The sequence below is a fragment of the Rattus rattus genome, chromosome X (genome assembly GCF_011064425.1).
Source record: "Rattus rattus isolate New Zealand chromosome X, Rrattus_CSIRO_v1, whole genome shotgun sequence".
Lineage (NCBI taxonomy): Eukaryota > Metazoa > Chordata > Mammalia > Rodentia > Muridae > Rattus > Rattus rattus.
Genome location: NC_046172.1, coordinates 6,854,751 through 6,876,906, shown reverse-complemented (window position 1 = coordinate 6,876,906; position 22,156 = coordinate 6,854,751). Strand labels below are relative to the sequence as shown.

The 22,156-nt window shown below is 34.3% G+C and overlaps 1 protein-coding gene across 1 annotated transcript; it reads left to right on the top strand.

The window, feature by feature from the left end:
* Positions 1-3,466: 3,466 nt before the first annotated feature.
* On the top strand, positions 3,467-4,948 carry Tent5d (terminal nucleotidyltransferase 5D). Its single transcript, XM_032890409.1, has one exon. The coding sequence runs from the start codon at positions 3,467-3,469 to the stop codon at positions 4,637-4,639; it is 1,173 nt and encodes a 390-aa protein (XP_032746300.1). The 3' UTR covers positions 4,640-4,948.
* Positions 4,949-22,156: the final 17,208 nt, after the last annotated feature.

Below are 22,156 nucleotides of genomic sequence, written 5' to 3'. Positions count from 1 at the left end.
ACACAAAGATTATATTGAGCTGAGCTTTCTGGAATATAAAATTCTGTTTCCTAACAGACTATTTAATATTTCGTAATTAATATATAGAGAATTCACTGTGTTATATGAAGATATGACTGTTCAGTTACATATGCTAAGTCAAATTACTTTAGAGCTAGAGGTATTTATCAGAAGATTAAAAGAGATAATAGTTATGTGAGAGAAGTGTAATGTTATGACCAAATTTTGAATTCATGTTAGTAGAGATGAGCATTATAGATTCCATATTAATAAAATCATTTTTTTCTGTTCTATCATGCTATACTTTATTTTATTTTGTGTGATTATATATGGCTATATGTGTATATATGTTATATAATATAAATTTATGTAATTGCATATAATATATTACATAATTGCATATTTAATATGACATAATATAATATGTTATATATTATATATCATGTTATAATATAATATATAGTAAAGTATATTATATAATATATAATGAAATCTATTTTTAATATATTATACATATTGCATTATATAACAATAAGTTAAAGAAACTGTGGTATATGAAAATTTTGTAATTCACATTTTTTGAACATATACAGGTGATCAGAAAATGGCATTTTAAAATTCTTAAGTTAGTAATAACGTGCTAGTTTAATAAATGTAGTTCATGTAAACTAGATGTTCATTTAGTTTTAGCTAGAGAATACTAAAATAAAAATCTTAACTCTTCCTTTCTTAAATTTTCATTTAGAAGATTTGAAGTATTTAATGACCAATGACAACATTTCCTCACATCCTAGCAAATTAACTTCCTGTGTTCATTTTTAACAAATGCCAATGATACATATATAAGGACACACACTTAAATATATAGGCTAGTCTAGAGACTAGAAGCCTTAGAATCATTAGCAGAGATGGTCAAGTAAACATAGATTGCTGCTCAGGAATCAGTGATTAACAGTTTGTTTGGACCATATTCCTAACATAAAGCAAAAAAGAAATGTTAATCTGTATTTTCGTTGTAAGATATTAGTATGCTTTTATCTGAGAAACAAAATGCTTTTCCATCCCTTTCTCCTATAATACCTATGTGTAGATCCAAGCTATTCAGTGTCTGCTCCTAATTTGTTTTATCTGAAAGATACCTTTTTGATCAGTTACTCATTTATTTTGCTAGTTCGTTTAAGCTTGATTTGGATTGTCTTATTTTTATATAAAGTTCCTATGAACCTCTATGTAGAAAATAATTTCTTAATTTTTAAGAAAATATATACTGAAATATTAATACTCTCTCACAGGTTATTGGCCTAATATTAAGCCATTAACTCATTTTTAATAATATTAACAAGGTGAAGTTCCATTAATGACATAGAAATTTCCACTTTCAAAACAATGTGAATATTTAGGAAGAATTTTAAAGCTTATGACAGTGATTTAACTTAGATAGTTATACTTCTAAAATATTTATTAGATAAAATATAGAACTTCCTAAAATGTTAACATAAGTCCAGATTTTGTTTTGAACTCTATTTTCCAGACTGATAAGATGAGCATAATAAATTATTAACTTAAAATAAGGTAGTGATGATTCTAGAAGGATGTATTTTAAAACAGTCTTATAATTGCATATTGAATGTTCTATCATCCAATGGGACTTCTTGCTATTTTCCTTGTTCATTTTGCTTACTAGATTAATTATTGAATTCCAAAAACTTAATTTCAAAGTAAGTCAGTTCAGCCCACCCATGTTTAAGGTTTGACCTGCATACTCACATGGTACAGATGAATACAATTAAAATGCTTTAAAAGAAACAAGCGACCCATTGCGTAAGGTGTCCTATTATTACATAATAAAAATATACACTGAATATTTAATTCATATTTATGAGGTAATATATAGAGGAGTATGATAGGTTTGGTATTCTCACTATAACAGGTCTGCTTTTGCTTAGCATTACCCAAGATTTTTCTATATATACCCCAAAATATATTCTATTATTCTAGTTTTGCTTGAGATATTTGCAGCATTGAATTCTAAATATTTCATTATTCTGATAGTTTCCTACATATTAAAGATAAGAATGCTATCTATAGAAGTCTGCTTTCAGAAGTTTTTTTTTTTTTTTTTTTTTCATTCCTGGAAATAATGCCTAGTTTGGAAGAGTTAGGAGGAAGAGCTAAAGTAGCTGAAGGAGTTTGCAACTCCATAGGAAGAACAACAACATCAACCAACCAAACCCCCTAGAGCTTCCAGAGACTAAACCACCATCCCAAGAGAGCACAGGGATGGACCTATGCCTCCAACTGCATATGTAGCAGAGGATGGACTTGTTGGGCACCAATAGGAGGAGAAGCCCTTGGTCCTGTGAAGGCTCAATGCCCCAGTGTAGGAGAATGCCAGGACAGGGAGGTGGGAGTGGGGGGTGGGTGGGGAGCAACTCCATAGAAGCAGAGGTAGAGGGTATAGGAGAGGGCTGTTATGAAGGGAAACAGGGAATAACATTTGAAATATAAATAAATAGAATAACCAATTTGAAAAAAGACTATATCCATGATAAACTTCATTTACTTTCCTAGATTAATTTGTTTTAACAGCTTAATAGAGTATTGAAATATCCACATAATCATGTTAGATGCCCTAGATACATAACTATGTATTGTTGTAGTCAACATATTTATGCATATTATAAAAATGAAGTTCTTGATGATACTCATTTGTAAAATTTTCTGAGCATATTATAATTAAATACCAGCTATCAGATACCTGCATTAGAAGTTTTTAAATCTCCAGAATCATACATCTCTACATTCTTATTTAAATTTGTGTATATATTTCATAGTTCCATTTTTCATTTCCACTAACAGTCATTATTTCTTTCACCTGACATTAAATTTTCTCAGAATTTATAGAACAGGTAAAGAGTCAAATGCTATCCTTATTCTTAAAGAACTCATAGTATTAATAATATAATAGAATATTACTGTAATGGCATTTAAAGTAAGAGTGATAAAATATACAAAGCTCAATAATATATTTGTGAATGCTTTTATATTCATTGAATAAAGATATCATTTATATATTAGTTCCATCTTGCCCATGCTGTCTCATCTCAATTTTTCCACCTCAGCATTGTTCTATGATTCTCCTATAAGTAGTATTTATATGACCAAACCCCATCATTTTTGTATTTACGTGAGGAAAAAATAGAAAAGAACACTTTATTTTATGAATTATATAGTTGCAGTTAATCCTTGAGAACCTGTTTGCATTCAATAACGAGCCAAAATTTCTTATGATCATTATTACCCTTACTTTCTCTTCTTTCTAGTATTTTTTGTTTATAAAGTATTTACTTTTTTAAATATATCTTTTTGAACATTTTTATATGCTTTAGGTGTAACATTAGTTTTAAGATGCTGACATTTCCTCCTAATATTTTTCTTGCCCCCTAGTTGTTCTATTGACTTCACAATGTCGGAGATCAGATTCAGCAATCTCACTTGGGATCACATTGTAACACTGGACCGTGTGTTAGATGAAGTAATCCCAATTCATGGAAGGGGCAATTTCCCCACGCTGGAGGTAAAACCAAAAGATATTGTTCATGTTGTAAAAGATCAACTCATAAAGCAGGGCATTATTGTTAAAGATACAAGATTGAATGGCTCTACAGCAAGTTACATACTCGCAAGCCATAATGGAATCAGCTATAAAGATTTGGACATTATTTTTGGTGTTGATCTTCCAAGTGATCAAGAATTTCATGTAGTTAAGGATGCAGTTTTAGGCTGTCTACTTGACTTTTTACCAAAAGGTGTTAAAAAAGAAAAGATTACCCTAAAAACCATGAAAGAAGCATATGTGCAGAAAATGGTAAAAATTTGCAGTAACAATGATCGTTGGAGTCTCATCTCCCTTTCAAACAATACTGGGAAGAATGTAGAACTAAAATTTGTGAACTCACTCAGACGACAATTTGAATTTAGTGTAGATTCTTTCCAAATTCTTTTGGATTCCATGTTAGATTTCTATAGTGTTCCAAATGCCAAGCTCACCAAAGAATCCTGTCCTGTTGTGGTGGCTGAAAGTATGTATGGCGACTTCCAAGAAGCAATGGTCCATTTGAAATACAAGCTAATATCTACCCGAAAGCCTGAAGAGATCAGAGGTGGTGGCCTTTTGAAGTATAGCAATTTGTTGGTTCGTGACTTCAAGCCAGCCTGCCAAACAGAAATTAAGACTCTGGAACGTTATATGTGTTCTAGATTTTTCATTGACTTTCCTGATGTAGCAGAACAGCAAAAGAAAATTGAATCGTACCTCCGCAACCATTTCATAGGTGAAGAAAAGAGCAAGTATGAGTACCTTATGACCTTGCATGGAGTTGTGAACCAAAGCACTGTCTGCCTCATGGGATATGAAAGAAGGCAGACCCTTAACATGATCACCCTTTTGGCTTTGAAAGTACTTGGAGAACAGAATATTTTACCTAGTACAGACAACGTAACTTGCTTTTATCAACCTGCTCCATATCTAGTTCTTGAGGGAGGGTACCCTAGTTATTATGTAGCATCTGGGCCACCACTGGTTTATTTCCAGCCCTGTCATACAGTGCAGTTCCCTGTGCAAAATGGTATGATGTAAGAAATACACGTACCAGGAGTTTTGCTTAAGCACCTATGAAAGGCAGTTTTCCACGTTCTGTAAAAAGTTAAGATCTATTTTTGTGTAGTTGCCAACTATTTTTCAACAGTTGAAGCGTCAAAAATCATAGTAGATAAGGTGTCATCTCCAAACTGACATTTGAACGTGATCATTGAATGCTGTAACTGTAAAATATTTCAAATGTAGTAGAATACTTGAAATGATTCTTCAAGTCTTACTGACGCAGATTTACTGTGAGCAGGATAACATGAGTGCCTATTTGGCTAACATATGAAAGAGCACTTCTAATGTTTTCAAAAGAAGTGTACTGAAGATATACTAACAACATTTTTATGTACAACTAGTTCCTTGTTATACTGTTTTTTCCTTAGCAAATAATAACAGGAAATTTTTGTTCATAAATTGAAAGTATCTGATTTCAAAGATAATTTTAAATGATGTTAAAACAATGGATTGTAAGCCCGTGTTCCCCAATACAACTTATAGGCTTGAAAACACTGCTAAAATTTAAAGAACCACTTGGAAAAGTATTCTGGAAAACAGGAATGTTTCCCTTATCTTGTAAGAATTCAGCTAATCTGTGGATCAAAAAGTACCTTTCAGAACAACCAAGAACATAACTTACTATGCAGGGATTTTTGGAATGTAATTAAGTTGAAATGAAGAAAAAGACCAATTCTGAACATGAAACTATTCTGTCATCATCTCTTAAGATAAAACTAAATAGAAGACAAAAAGAAAAATACAACCACCAATGACAGAAAATTAGAGATTTAGCCATGACATTTAAGATTTCTTTTACCTATTTCGTCAGTATCCTAATACATCTGGAAATGTTCATCATTAGATATTGAAAGCACTTATTACTAAATGAAAGATTTTTTCCAACACCAAATATTTGTTTCTAGTATCTTCTTCAATGTTAGATTTTAGTTAATACTACACTTTTTCAGTATTGCATATATTCGCCATTATTCTGAATATCTTCTCATTACATCAGATATCCACTAGCAAATCTATGAGTGTGGTTTAAAATGAATTTTCATACATGTTTAAAAGAGCTGTTATATGGTATGATAATAGCAAACTATTCTGAATGAATGTCAATCAGGCCATCGAAAAATTTAAGTATTTTCCTATCACACAAGAACCAGCAGTCAAAATCTTGAAATGTGCTACCTATAGATTCTATGTAAAGTCATTTTTCAGTATTGTAGTATTGAATAGAATAGTACGATTTCTATGGAATTTTTCAAGTAGCCAGTATTTCTGATGTTTTCTACACATACATCACTGGGCATTGGTGTGTTTAAATAATTATATGTGTAATACAAAATCCCAAGACTTTAAAATATTTGGATTTACCTTTTCAAGTGGAGTTAAAATAAAAATTATTAAATAATAAATTAAGAAATTGTATCACTGTATCTATCTACATCTTGTATTAGCTAAAACATAATGATCATTCTCTGTGTTCTCACATAAAAGTTTTACTTTTCAGAAAGTGGAAATGCATATACATAAAACTGAAGTTACTCATCAGTAACAAAAAATAATTCTAAAAGAGACAGGGGGTTACTTGAGAATAAGAGGATTATGTTAGTGGTATGGTTGCTAAAGGTTCAGTATTTCCCAAGGTTCTTCAATAATAGAATTGTGAAGGTGTCTGGGAGCGTCTTATCATATCTGCCATCCCATTGCTTCTTACTGGTATTTGCTCCGATCTTCCTAAGAAGCTATTTTTCCATGTCATTTTCCTAAAGCTTTAAGTTGTAATGGAGGGAAAATAACCCAAAAGGTACATGCTTTCTTCTAACATTTTAAGTGTCTTGATTTCTTTGGAAAAAGTTCAACATACACATATACATATATGTATATATTTTCTCAGGTTAGAGGTTGCAAACATGTTGAATGGGAATGATACCATGGGACAAAAAGCTGTAGCCTGTTCCTCATGACTTTGTTTCTCTAAATAACATCACCATGTTAAGCCTTCCTTTATTGGCTACTAGCCAGAAAAATATGTATTCAGTACCATGTCCCCAGTACTAGTGTAACTAACTGGCCTATGTATTCAGTACCATGTCCCCAGTACTAGTGTAACTAACTGGCCTATGTATTCAGTACCATGTCCCCAGTACTAGTGTAACTAACTGGCCTATGTATTCAGTACCATGTCCCCAGTACTAGTGTAACTAACTGGCCTACAAAGCAGCACTAATTCATTCTGTTTATTAGTTTACTATGTGGGAGGGTTTTTTGTAGGTAAACAGGTGCCAACCCTTTTGCCTGAAATCACTCATAGAAGTCATTAAGTTATTTTTCAAACTGCATTCCAGCATTTGCCATTGCATTACAAGATATACACCATATTGCCCTTGACTATTCTAACTAATAATAAAATCGAGTAGCAACCTTTATTGTGGAAATTGTTTTTATTTTTTACCCCAGTAATCTAATCCAAGAAAAAAGGATGTATTTCTAACAATTCTATCAGTTAATTTGGTTTCAGCCCCAAGCACATAGTTATTGTTATATTCAACAAATGTCTGTATGTTATAAAAGATCTAATAGGGTATATAAAAATTTTAAATCCTGAAAGTCTTCTGATAGTCACTAATCTACAGCTTTGAAAGAAAGGAGTGTTTTAATTGGGTGATATGTCAACTGTAATATACACTACTTGGGAAACAATTTTATGTCATTTATGATATTTGAACATAACACATTTTGTTTTACATTGCTTTCTTATGAAAGATGTGAGATTATTTGAATTAATTAGAACAAAACGCATTTTTAATAAATTACACTTTGAGAACTCAAAAAAATTTATATATGGCTTTTTATGCAAGTAGTTTATATGCCTCTTTCAGCAGTCAAACCTCCCTGTCCTATAAAAGAAGTACCAAATAGATAAACCTTCAAATCCCTCAGAACAAAATCATTAACCCCTGTAAATGAATAAAATGGCCTCCTTAAGAGAAATAGTACATCAAGTAGTTATTCCACAAAATTATCTGAAAATTTTAATTATGGCTTAATATCAATTAATTTGGTGATTTATTACATAATTCTAGAATAATAAATTATTCTCTCTAAAATGCTAACTAACCCATACACTTTATAGATATGACCCATAATATATACCTTAGGCTAAATTATAGCACCCAGAAGTCTATGATTGGATTCTTGTTTAAGAGTTTTGAAAGGTCTACAGATAATGAGTAGAGCCGAAGAAGGGTCTCAGAAAAATGATGTTACAGATTGTGAGCATCCCAACTAATACAGTACCCGGACCATTTTATTTTTATGGCAATAGAGCTTGAAAGTATTCTATATAAAATGAAGGTTTAATTAAAAACAAAAAGGTAAAGATATTATCAAATTTCTTAACTTGTAAATTCAAAATTAAAAGGGAATTCCTGTATATTTACATTAGTCTCCTCCAAATATTTTGAAAATGAAAGGTATTAGTTAAACATTGATACTTACATTTTCTATTTGAAAGTGTTTTACAGTTTTAACTGTCTTCCACAAATAAAATTAGAGTCGCTACAACCCATATTAACAGTATCTGAATAAAGAAAACTGTAAATTGAACTTTTATTCAAGCCGCATAGATTAGATGACTTCCTTGAACTTATGTGTATCTTCATAACTTACCTTCTTTACAGATTTAAGAGTTTAAAGGCACCTTTGGTGCATTGACTCCTCAACCAATGGTTTTTCTAGCAGTAAACTCCAATACCTGTTATTCACTAACTATTGAATTTTGTTTTCACTATCAAATAAAATTCTTTCTGATTCTCTCTACAAGTTGGGAATGTAAGTTAAAACTGGTTTCATGAGTAAAATGATCGTATTTGAAAAGCATTCAAGTAATCTTTAATGTCAAGAGCAAGTTACCCTTATATCTAATACCAAATCTGTGTATCAAAACAGAAACTATATACATGATGTTATATGAGTTAGTCATGTTGAGGGCTGTGTATAAACATGCTAGTCATAGAGCTATAATAATTTCAATGACTGTCTATTAAAACAAGGAAAATACTTGCAGAAGAGATGTACTGCACGTGGTGATCTTGACAGCTTCCAAAGATAGAGCATTTATACATTTTTCTGTAGGAAGATTTTGATGTTATCTTTATTTAAAATATATGTTTAATATATGAGACAATATTAATATTATTAATAGACTATATTGATACATATGTACATTGTTGATGTTAAAATCTGATTATTACTTGTATTTTTCAAACATACATTCTCCTTAATAGTGAGAACTTGAACATCTAGCTTTTAATCATCCCAGTTCATCGTTCATCATTTTCTAAATGGCACTTCTGTTTTTCTTATTGACAGGATAGAGAAGTTAAAACTAGGAGTAAGTTTTTAGTGATTATTTTACAAAAGATTAAATCCTAGTAAGGAGCATTTCTGGAACTGTTAATTTAATAAGACTCTGTTGGTAGATGCTCCATTCTAGAAAAGTAACTTTGTATGCATTGTATAGAACCCAATTTCAAGCTCTCTGATTTTCAAGATATCAGTTGCCAACAACATGTTAACAATCTTAAATCAGAGGCTGTGATTCTGGAAATATATTTTAACTTTTTGATTCTTGAAGAATTCTTACAATCTAAGCAAATAGACATAAATCAGTCAATTGGCTTTTTCTGTCATTTAATGTCCAGATGGATCTGATTTATAAGCTACCTTTTTCAGTAAGACACATTCAGCCATTGTATACAATGTTTTGTGATCTTGACATTTTGGGGGGGGATTTTTTATGTAGTTACATTAAAAGCTAACAGTCAAATCACTAAAATGTTAAGATCAGAGGCCATGCACATTCATAAAAATTCATCTAACAAGTTACATTAAAAGATAATTGGTAGGATTTTGCCTTCATCAATTATAACCTAACATCAACACATATTGAATAATTTACTTCAATAAATTCTACATATTTCATTCAGTAACCTTAACTATCCTAGTAAGATTAGAAATAGACCATTTCATTAGCTGAAATTTTCATATATCCAAATATTAATCCATTAGAGTTATATGATATTGTTTTATGGCTGTGTTTGCAGTTTTATAGGTGACAGTGCAAAAATTGACTTAATGAAGACCTCCTGCTATTTTAAAACAGGTCACATACACCTTGAAAACACTGACACTGGGTTTTAACAAAGTAGCATTCTCTTTGGCACCTTGGACTTACTTGCTAAACTTTGCTTAGTCTCTGTTTAGATTGTATGAGCTGAATGTCACTAACTTTTTCTGGTAGTTCAAAACTATTAGCAAGCACAATGCATTTTTCTTTAAAGTTCTCCTTGTTAAGGGGATTTGCTGGCCTGCAAAACAAAGGAAATGCTCAGATAATTCATAATATAAACATGAAAATGCATAATGAATAGTAAAATATGAGGCTTCATCACTTATGGACTACACTACTGGATTGCATCTTCTCTGTCAAGATCCAAAATGACTATTGAGTACAACAAAAACCTTACAATATCATTCCAATAAATTTATCTGTCTAGAAGTAAAGTTAGAGCATCTCACTTCAAAACTAAGCAATTATATCCATAAGTGTTTCTCTTCAAGACATGTTTCAACAATAAATTAATTCAAACCCAATTTAATAACATTAAGGAAAATGTCAGTGATACAAATTATGGCTAGATGGGGAAATAAATAAAACCATTTTAACTGTAGTTGCCAGGTCTAAGTAAAGTTGCTTATAGCATTCTCTACTACATCAAGAAGAATGATCTTTTAAACACTGAATTGTTTGTGCTTTGTTTTAGAAAAGCAGGCAATATAAATATAGCTTTATAACATTTAAGGTGCCTTTCTATTTTTATACTTCATATCACCACTTTTACTCTCTTAGGGCAAACCTTTTGAAGTGTTGTAATAACTTGCCATGTTTCTGTAAATAAAATTTTCAGGACTGTTTCAGAAGTGGCATATTTAAACAGGTGTTGAAATGCCTAAAGTTTGGTGAACTGTGAATATTTGCTTTGATGTTGAATATATGTTACATAACAATAGTTTTTTATGATGTTATACAATTTCGAGACTTGTATTACACTTTTGGAAATGTATTTTGATGTTTGAGGAAAAATTAATATATGAAGAGTGAAGTATCTTTTGTGGAAACTATTTTTGATTCTGATAATAGTGTAAATGTACATTTTATTGTTCACCACATAGCTCTTATACTTGTATCCTTTGATTTCTGAGTTTGTACAGTTGGTGGAGATATAGTATAGATGTTGTTATTAGATCAAAATGAGTTTTGAAATAAAATGACTGCGGAACACACAGCAGTGCACCAGCTGCAAAATGGGTAAATGCCTATTATTTCCAACACGACCACATCTGTTACTTAAAAGGAGTTTTAAAAAGAACTTCATTTGTTTTGTTTTTTTTTTTCATAGAATGTTTATAGAATTACAGCTCTCTTTAGAGATTGCAAATATAGGATATGAGAAGCTACTGGCTTTTTTTTTTTTTTTTTTTTTGCTTTCCAACATTTTTTTTCTCCATCTTTATTAAATTGGGTATTTCTAATTTACATTTCAAATGTTATTCCCTTTCCCAGTTTCCAGGCCAACATCCCCCCATGTCCCCTCCCCATCCTCCCCCCATTACTACCCTCCCTCCAACAATCACGTTCACTGGGGGTTCAGTCTTAGCAGGACCAAGGGCTTCCCCTTCCACTGGTGCTCTTACTAGGCTATTCATTGCTACCTATGAGGTTGGAGCCCAGGGTCAGTCCATGTATAATCTTTGGGTAGTCGCTTAATCCCTGGAAGCTCTGGTTGGTTGGCATTGTTGTTCATATGGGGTCTCAAGCCCCTTCAAGCTCTTTCAATCCTTTCTAAAGATTCCAGAAGCTACTGGCTTAAAGTATATTATGGTTTTGTGTAAGTAACTGCTGTCACCATTCATGACAAAACAATTAACACTGTCTAATACAAAATACTACCCACAAAACCTAAGAATATAAATGATTTGTACTCATTTCCCTCATATTCATTTGACTTTTTCCATTGGTAAACCTTATTTACTATAGTCCTCCATTCAAATTACTGTTACTTATAATGCATGCAATGAGATCATAATTGACAATAGATGAAATTACATGCCAGAATCATTCAGAGAAATGGAACAAAGTTATGTAATCTACATTCCTCCGTGCGCACGCATGCACGCACACACGCATGCATGCACACATGCATGCATCACACCCATAGCAGAGCTTGGTAGTATTTTAAGGCTGTATATGCTAACCACATATCCAAGTGAGGATAAGAGTGAACGTGGTTTTGAATAGAGCCATTGTTAAAAGAATGAATACTGGCAAGAGTAATGGGAATAAGAAAAGGCCCTCACTGTCATCTACTTGAGATTTAAATACCCATAGAAACTGTCTAGCAACATTGTAAGGGCCTTATTTCTGGGGGAAAGAGAAGCAGTAAATTTCCTTAATAAAGACTAAAGTAATTTTTCTACATGATGTGAGTTATTAGATGACTAAGGTTTGAAATCATTAGATGGTTGTGAGAAAAAGTCAAAATGACTCATTGTCTTTTAATCCTTTAATATATGAAAGTAAGTTCTGCCTTAAGTAATCCTTAAAAACATTACCAAGAATACCAGTTTCCATGCTCTCAAAGTATAGACAACTTTAAATTTAGTAATAAATGGATATTTATAAAAATCCCAGTATATTCCTGTATCTATTCCATGATATTTTGCTTGTGACCTTCAAGGTAAATCATCCCCGGATATATAAAAACACGTTATATTTATATATTTCATCAAGCCTGGTGACTGTTTCATTCACTATTTTAGCATTAATAGAAGTCAGATGACAATGGTGCCATTAAATTGCTTACATAATTTCTAATTACACTGAGATTGTTATACTTTCATTCTCTCTACATTATTTCCAACATTAAAATAAAAGCACACATGTATATTATATAATGTATTTGTGTGGATGTACATACATGCACTTTTAAGTATACATGTACATATGCACATACATTCTCATATCTCACCAAATAAATCTGGTTCTTAACAAGATTATGTAAAATTAGTATCTGATAGAAGATCGCCTTTTGTTTTATTTTAAAATTTGAATGTATTTTTCACATTTTAAATAGTTATCAGTAAAGTTATATATAAAGACAAAATTATTATTAGTGCACTATTTTTCATCATTCCTAATATTAAGTACTGTTAGAAATACATATAACCTTTCCTAGTTGCTTCCTGTTATGTTGTTAATCAGTGCATTGCACAATCTTTGTTTCTGAACTCATAAGGAGTTTCTATAGAAACAGTAAAAGAACAAATTTATAATTATAATGACATGAAAAAATTAAAAAATGGAGTCTCCTTTAGACAATAAATGTATCTGTGAAATGGATCTCACACTTCTTTCAGCTATGTAGTGTAGACTCCTTTACTCCCACATCAGGTCTTGCATGGATACATATATATGGCAGATACAATAAATATATTCATGGAGAAAAATCATTTTTCCAATATTAAAGACACTTATTTTTTCCAAGTTTAAAGAAAATGGCTTACCTAAAGTCAAAATATTGTAAGAAAACCATCTTTCTGGACACAGGAAGATGGGGGTAACAGTGGATGAACTGAAAAGTGTGATTGGCATTGATCTCATAACACTGCAGCGCTTCTGTAAGGCAAAGGACACTGTTGTTGGGACAAAACGGCAAATGACAGATTGGGAAAAGATCTTAACCAATGCTACAACAGATAGAGGCCTTATATCCAAAATATACAAGAACTCAGAAAGTTAAGATTGCAGGAGACAACCCTATTAAAAATGGGTTCAGAGCTAAATAAAGAATTCACAGCTGAGGAATGCCGAATGGCTGAGAAACACCTAAAGAAATGTTCAACATCTTTAGTCATAAGGGAAATGCAAATCAAAACAACCCCTGAGATTCCACCTCACACCAGTGAGAATGGCTAGAATAAAAAACTCAGGGTGACAGCAAATGCTAGCAGGATGTGGAGAAAGAAACACTCCTCCATTGTTGGTGGTTTTTGCAGACTGGTACAACCACTCTGAAACAGTCTGGAGGTTCCTCAGAAAATTGGACATTGAACTACCTGAGGACCCAGCTATACCTCTCTTGGGCATATACCCAAAAGATGCCCCAACATAAAACAAAGACACGTGCTCCACTATGTTCATAGCAGCCTTATTTATAATAACCACAAGCTGGAAAGAACCCAGATGCCATTCAACAGAGGAATGGATACAGAAAATGTGGTACATCTACACAATGGAATATCACTCAGCTATCAAAAACAATGACTTTATGAAATTGATAGGCAAATGGTTGGAACTGGAAAATATCATCCTGTGTGAGGTAACCCAATCACAGAAAAACACACATGGTATGCACTCATTGATAAGTGGCTATTAGACCAAATGCTTGAATTACCCTAGATGCACAGGACACATGAAACTCAAGACGGATGATCAAAATGCGACTGCTTCACTCCTTCTTTAAAAGGGGAACAAGAATACCCTTGGCAGGGAATAGGGAGGCAAAGTGTAAAACAGAGGCAGAAGGAACACCCATTCAGAGCCTGCCCCACATGTGGTCCATATATATACAGCCACCCAATTAGATAAGATGGATGAAGCAAAGAAGTGCAGGCTGACAGGAACCGGATTTAGATCTCTCCTGAGAGACACAGCCAGAATACAGCAAATACATAGGTGAATGCCAGCAGCAAACCACTGAACTGAGAACGGGAACCCCGTTGAAGGAATCAGAGAAAGGACTGGAAGGGCTTGAAGGGGCTCAAGACCTCATACAAACAACAATGCCAACCAACCAGAGCTTCCAGGGACTAAGCCACTAAAAAAAAATATTTTAAAAGAAAATGGGGGAACACTGTGGTTTTATGGAAGGTTAATTCTTATAGAGCTTGAATATCTGTATTTTTTAATCTTTATTAACTTGAGTATTTCTTATTTACATTTCAATTGTTATTCCCCTTCCGAGTTTCCAGGCCAACAACCCCCTAACGCCTCCCCCTCCCCTTCTATATGAGAGGTCTTCCCCTCCCCATCCTCCCCCCATTACCACCCCTCTCCCCAACAATCAAGTTCACTGGGGGTTCAGTCTTGGCAGGACCAAGGGCTTCCCCTTCCACTGGTGCTCTTACTAGGCTATTCATTGCTACCTATGAGGTTGGATCCCAGGGTCAGTCCATGTATTGTCTTTGGGTAGTCACTTAGTCCCTGGAAGCTCTGGTTGGTTGGCATTGATGTTCAAATGGGATCTCCAGCCCCTTCAAGCTCTTCCAGTCCTTTCTCTGATTCCTACAACGGGGGGCCCGTTCTCAGTTCAGGGTGTTGCTGCTGGCATTCGCCTATGTATTTGCTGTATTCTGGCTGTGTCTCTCAGGAGAGATCTACATCCGGTTCCTGTCAGCCTGCACTTCTTTGCTTCATCCATCATATCTAGTTTGGTGGTTGTATATGTATGGGCAACATGTGGGGCAGGCTCTGAATGGGTGTTCCTTCTGCCTCAGTTCTAAACTTTGCCTCCCTATTCCCTGCTAAGGATTTTCTTGTTCCCCTTTTAAAGAAGGAGTGAAGCAGTTGCATTTTGGTCATCCTTCTTGAGTTCCATGTGTTTCCATCTGTAATTCAAGCATTTGATAATAGCCACTTATCAATGAGTGCATACCGTATGTGCTTTTTCTGGGATTAGGTTACCTATAGGATCATATTTTCCAGTTCCATCCATTTGCCTATGAATTTCATAAAGTCATTTTTTTGATAGCTGAGTAGTACTCCATTGTGTAGATGTACCACATTTTCTGTATCCATTCCTCTGTTGAAGGGCATCTGGGTTCTTTCCATCTTCTTGCTATTATAAATAAAGCTGCTATGAACATAGTGGAGCACATGTCTTTTTTATATGTTGGGGCATCTTGTGGGTATATGCCCAAGAGAGATTATAGCTGGGTCCTCAGGCAGTTCAATGTCCAATTTTCTGAGGAACCTCCAGACTGATTTCCAGAATGGTTGTACCAGTCTGCAATCCCACCAACAATGGAGGAGTGTTCCTCTTTCTCCAAATCCTCGCCAGCATTTGTTGTCACCTGAGTTTTTGATCTTAGCCATTCTCACTGGTGTGAGGTGGAATCTCAGGGTTGTTTTGATTTGCATTTCCCTTATGACTAAAGATGTTGAACATTTCTTTTTTTTTTTTGGTTCTTTTTTTCGGAGCTGGGGACCGAACCCAGGGCCTTGCGCTTCCTAGGCAAGCGCTCTACCACTGAGCCAAATCCCCAACCCCTGAACATTTCTTTTAGGTGTTTCTCAGCCATTCGGCATTCCTCAGCTATTGAATTCTTTGTTTAGCTCTGAACTCCATTTTTAATAGGGTTATTAGTCTCCCTGTGGTGTAACTTCTTGAGTTCTTTGTATATTTTGGATATAAGCCCTCTATCTCTTGTAGGATTGGTAAATATCTTTTCCCAATCTGTTGGTTGTCGTTTTGTCCTAACAACAGTGTCCTTTGCCTTACAGAAGCTTTGCATTTTATGAGATCTCATTTGTCAATTCTTGATCTTAGAGCATAAGCCATTGGTGTTTTGTTCAGGAAAAATTTCCCAGTGCCCATGTGTTTGAGATGCTTCCCCACTTTTTCTTCTATTAGTTTGAGTGTATCTGGTTTGATGTGGAGGTCCTTGATCCACTTGGACTTAAGCTTTGTACAGGGTGATCAGCATGGATCAATCTGCATTCTTCTACATGCTGACCTCCAGTTGTACCAGTAACATTTGCTGAAAATGCTATCTTTTTTCCATTGGATGGTTTTGGCTCCTTTGTCAAAATTCAAGTGACCATAGGTGTGTGGGTTCATTTCTGGGTCTTCAATTCTATTCCACCTGTCTATCCATCTGTCTCTGTACCAATACCATGCAGTTTTTATCACTATTGCTCTGTAATACTGCTTGAGTTCAGGGATAGTGATTTCCCCCAGAAGTCCTTTTATTGTTGAGGATAGTTTTAGCTAGCCTGGGTTTTTTGTTATTCCAGATGAATTTGCAAATTGTTCTGTCTACCTCTCTGAAGAATTGGATTGGTATTTGATGGGGATTGCATTGAATCTGTAGATGCTTTTGGTAACATGGCCATTTTTACTATATTAATCCTGCCAATCCATGAGCATAGGAGTTCTTTCTATCATCTGAGATCTTCAATTTCTTATATCTGTGAAATGTGTATAATCTTTCCAAGCATTCTACAGCTTTATCCATAAAATAACTTTCTGTATCTTTGATTAGTTCTATGCTGAATCTATAAGCTCAGTACAATAATAGCCTACACTGCAACACATTGTATATTCCTGTCAATTAACAAGGAAGGTGTATAATTTTTGATGGATTTCATTGATAAGTTTTGTAGTTTCCCACAGATTTGAAAGTCATTGTTTTACATTTTGCTTCATTTTAATTGCTATCATTTCTCACACTGTGAGGATGTCTTTTCTACAAGTCTCTTTCCCACATTCATATGCTTTGCTTTCTGACATACCACACATTTGATATCTTTTGAAGTTGGGTATGTTCACCAGTTCATATACAACTGAAAAGTAAAACCGGTCTCCTCCTCCCTCCAGATTCTTTTATTTGCCAGTAACTCCCCTATCCACAACTGATTGTTAACAAGGCCAATCTTTTCATGCCCAGTGAAAGTAACCATCACTGCTGTGATTCAAGTTCACAATAGCTTTTTCATACCCAGAAGATGGCATTTTGTAGTCCTTCTTCATGACTTCTAGCTCCTTCATTCTTTCTACACATTTTACATGATGTTCCCTGAACTACAGGAGATAGTGGTACAAATTTATTTATGATTCCACTCTCAACCAACTATCTGTTGATCATCAGCCATGATTTTCTGCATTCACTTCTTTATTATTACAAAGTGAGGCTTCTTTCCTTAAAGGTGAGAGTTGTTTATGGGTATAAACATTGATATTTAGAAGGCAGTTTGATAATATATCAAGTTACTAAATGATAATGGTTAACTTCCCCAACTAAACTATTAGTTCCACATCCACATATTTTTGATCAAGGCTATAGGGACATATGTGGCTTCCATTGTATGGAACAGTTCTCAAATCCAATGGGAAAATGGCCTTTTTGCACAAGTGGGCACATCTTACCTAGCAGAGCTGTACTAAAGTTCATAAGGGTCACAGCTAGGTAGGACTGTGACAACCCCCCACCCCCCAAGCAAGCATTGCACCTTCTGGTACCATGGATGCAAGCCAGAAGAGAGAATATGTCCAGCTCAGTTCTATCTTGTTTTCTCTATATCTTACAACTAATGTGTGTGCTGTATTTAGCAATGGAAGATTACCATCTAGTTTTGTTCAGAAACCAAGAAACATGGCAGAGCCTCTCTGGGGACAGCTATACCAGGCTCCTGTGAGCATACACGTCCTGGCATCAGCAATATTGTCTGGGTTTGGAGTCTGCATATGGGATGGATCCCTAGGTGAGGCAGTCTCTGGATGGCCTTTTCTTCAGTCTCTGCTCCACTCCCTGTCCCTGTATTTCTAGCTTTTTGAGGTGTCCTCTATGCTGATCACCATAGTAACTCTACCACCTTACACTCCTAGCAACCGTGTAAGGATTCCTTTTCCCCACATCCACACAAGCACTGGTTGGAATTTGTAAATTTTGCAAAATTTTATATTGCTATTAATGTCCTTGTTTTCTAAATATCAAACCAATTAGTTTGTTTGTAGGATATGAGGAAATAACTTCCTTCAGTATTTGTGCTGTATCCTTAAACTTTGGTAGACCATTTATTATTTGAAAGGAGTTTTTATTGCTTATGATCTTCAGTATTTTATATGTAGGAAAAAGACAGTTTTATTATTTCTGTCTTACTCAACATATCTTGTAGTTCATATGGTCTTTTTTCCTTGATTTTCAACTTGATTGGCTTGAGAAGTTTCTAGATAATAAAAAGTGCATCTTGAGAACATTTCGACAAATGCTTATAAGGAAAAACACCCACCCTGGATGCATTTGGTACTTTACCATAGGTTGGAGACACAGATGAAATGGAAAGCAGTAATAGATAAAATGTCTCAGGAGAGGTCTTCTCTCAACCTCCCATTCACCAGGATATGAGCTGTTCTGTTCTGCCAAAACCTCCTGCAAATGATGAACTGAAAACACTTGAACTATGCACAAAAATATACCTTTTGTCACATGAATTGTCTTAGGTAGTTGTTAGTGCCAAGAAGCCCAAATATCATAGAAAATTGATTAGTAAGATGAGTCATTGTTATGCTATCTGACCACATAGGTCAGAAGTCTGAGACCAGTAGAAAAATTTAGCGAAGACTAGATAAATTCTATAATGCTATAAATAGAGCTTGATTATTGATTCTGTTGGCATCTCAGATCAGAATGCTACACAACTGTAGGCCAGGGGGAATAATATCTTCTCAAAATGGAGGCTGATTTTGGTCCCATCACCCGATGGCAGCTTTGCTCTCTTAGGTAATACAGTGTTTATTCTGCCATAGTACTATGAAAATATGTAACTTTCTTTATAATTTTACAGGGGCTCACAGCTGAGTTTTGATGAGTCTCATAAGACAGATTGCATTTAAATCATAAGCAAATTTTGTACAAATTATTTATTGTGGCTTTTTAAATTGTACATAGGGGAGTTATGTTATACTATTGAAATTTTGAGTACTGTTTTCTTTAAGGAGATATGTTTACATGTCTAAATGACAAGGTGTTAATCTTGTTACTTTTAATTGTGAATATCATTTTGATTGTATAATGTTCCCCAAAGGAAAAAATGAGTTCAGAATTATTGTTCCATTGGACCTGATTCTTGATGGCCCCCTAAGACAACCCTCATCTAAGGACACAAGTCTTATTTCTTGTTTTTATTATTGTGTCAAACAATATAAGTCCTTGTAAAATTCCAGCAATATTAAAATCATCATCCATAATGACTAATGGCTAGTATGTATGAGTATGTGTATATATGATGGACTGTTCTCCCATCCTGTCTAAATTTTTTCCAGTCCCTTACTTGTGTTTTCTGAAATCACTTCCCAAATGATCTACTTGCATCCAACGTCTTGTCTTTAGGGATATTTTTGAGAAACTGTAACTTAGAAACCTATGGAGATATGGATGCCTTCGACTACATGTTCTGTAAGACTACATTTCAAGCACATATTTAACATACAAATTAAGAGACTCTATTATGACATTTCCATACATTTCCATAGCGTACACTGGTCATATTCACCCTCTGTATAACTTTTTTTATTTCCAACTCCCCCTTTTTGCTGCCCCTTCCAAATAATTAGTAGTTACTCTTCTAAATTCATGGCCTTCCCTGCCCACCCCTGCTAACTATTTTCTATACATCAAAGGAAATGTATTAAACTTGACATTGGGCTCTGGTTTATGTCACTTAACATGAAAATCTCCAGTTCCATCTATCTGTTGCTAGTGACAAGTTCATTCTACTTTGTGTCTGAGAGAAACTCTGATATATATATATATATATATATATATATATATATATATATATTACATTTTTCTTACTAGTTCATGCATTTATGGATACCTAGACAGATTCCATGATTGAGCTATTGTGAACAGCACCGTAATAAATATAGATGTGCAGAAATCTATATAGTATGCTTAGTTTTATTCTTTTGGGTATGTACCCAGAAGTGGTATGAATCAATAAATGAATGAACCTATCTCCCTCATTCCTTCCTTCCTTCCTTCCTCCCTCCCTCCACTTCCTCCTTCTTTTTTTCCTTTTTTTGAAAAAATCTTCAAATTAATTTTTATACTGGCTAAATTGTTACATTCTTACCATCAGTAACATAGAGTCAATGTCCCACTGTATTCTCTCTACCAATGGTGTATATTTTATTTCCTTCTAAATAGATTTTTTTACATTTATTTGCCTATTTTTAGTGTGTGTATGTGTGGGCAGAAGAGAAAGTGTATAATACAACTTGCAGGAGTCAGTTCACTCCTGTGAGAGGGTCCCAGAATCTAGCTCAGATAGTCAAACTTGGCAGTAAGCAACTTTACTCACTAAGCCATCTCAAAAGCCCTCTTGCCTTTTCCTTGATGTTAATTATTCTTTTTGAGATGAGACAAATTGTAGTGTTAATAAAACTTGCACATATCCACAAACCAAAAGGAAAAAATAAGAAAAGGAAGGGAATAAAAATGAAAATATTTTATTCTTATTTTGCAACGTCTGTGGAAATCAATTTAAAATGGATTAAAGACTTGATCCTAAAACTTGAAACTGCAAAACACCTACAAGTAAACACAGGGGAAAAATATTTGTTAGTGATTTTGGCAATTGTTTCTTGAGAGTGACTCATGAAGTACTGGCAACAAAAAATAGGGTTATTAGTCTTATATAAAAATTAAAAACAGAGTGTCTGCAGAGCAAAACAACAAAAATGGTACCCAGTGGGAAGGGAGGCTGCATTTGAAGACCACATATCTGAATAAGGGGTCAAGTTACAAAAGACAGAAGTATTTCAGTAATAGCAAAATAAAAGTTATAGAAATAAAGCAAATGTTACTCTTGGTGTCACATATGTGTAATCCCAGCACTTGAGGTTAAGACAAGAAGATCAGGAATTATAGTTCAGTCTGGTCTGCTTACTAAGTTTCAGGCTAACAAGTGCTGTATATTAAGATACTGTCTCAAAACACATAAAGGAGGAGACGAGGAAGAGGAGTATTGGCAATGATGTAGAGAATGTAAAACTTGACTAGTGTTGTAGGGAGTGTAAGAAAGGTGTATCAGTGTGCAAAAAAAGGTACAACAGCTATGGAAGAGAAGATGAAGTTACCCAAAAATTAAAAACAGCTTTCCTGTGACATCATAACACTTTCACTATATATTTAAATGAAAAGAGTTAGAGGGAGGACTGAAGGAGCTGAAGGGGATTGCAATCCCATAGGAAAAACAATATCAACTAGCTGGACCACTCCCCCTGCCACCAGAGCTCCCAGGAACTAAGCCACCAACCATGGATGGGTCCATGTCTCCAGCTACATATTTAACAGAAGATTGCCTTAACTGGCATCAATGGGAGGGGGGGCCCTTGGTCCAATGGAGGCTTAATGCTCCAGCATGGGGCAGGGGTGTTGACCAGTAAGGCAGGAGTTGGTGGGTGGGAAGGGAGCACCTCATAGAGGAAAAGGTGAGGGAGATGAGGTGGGGGTTTTCAGAGGGGAGACCAAGAAGGGGACAACATTAGAAATGTAAATAAAATAACCAATATAAAAAAACAGCAGAAATCAAGATCTCTAAGAGATATGTGTACTCCCATGTCTACTGTACTGCTTTTATAATGGGCAAAGTATATC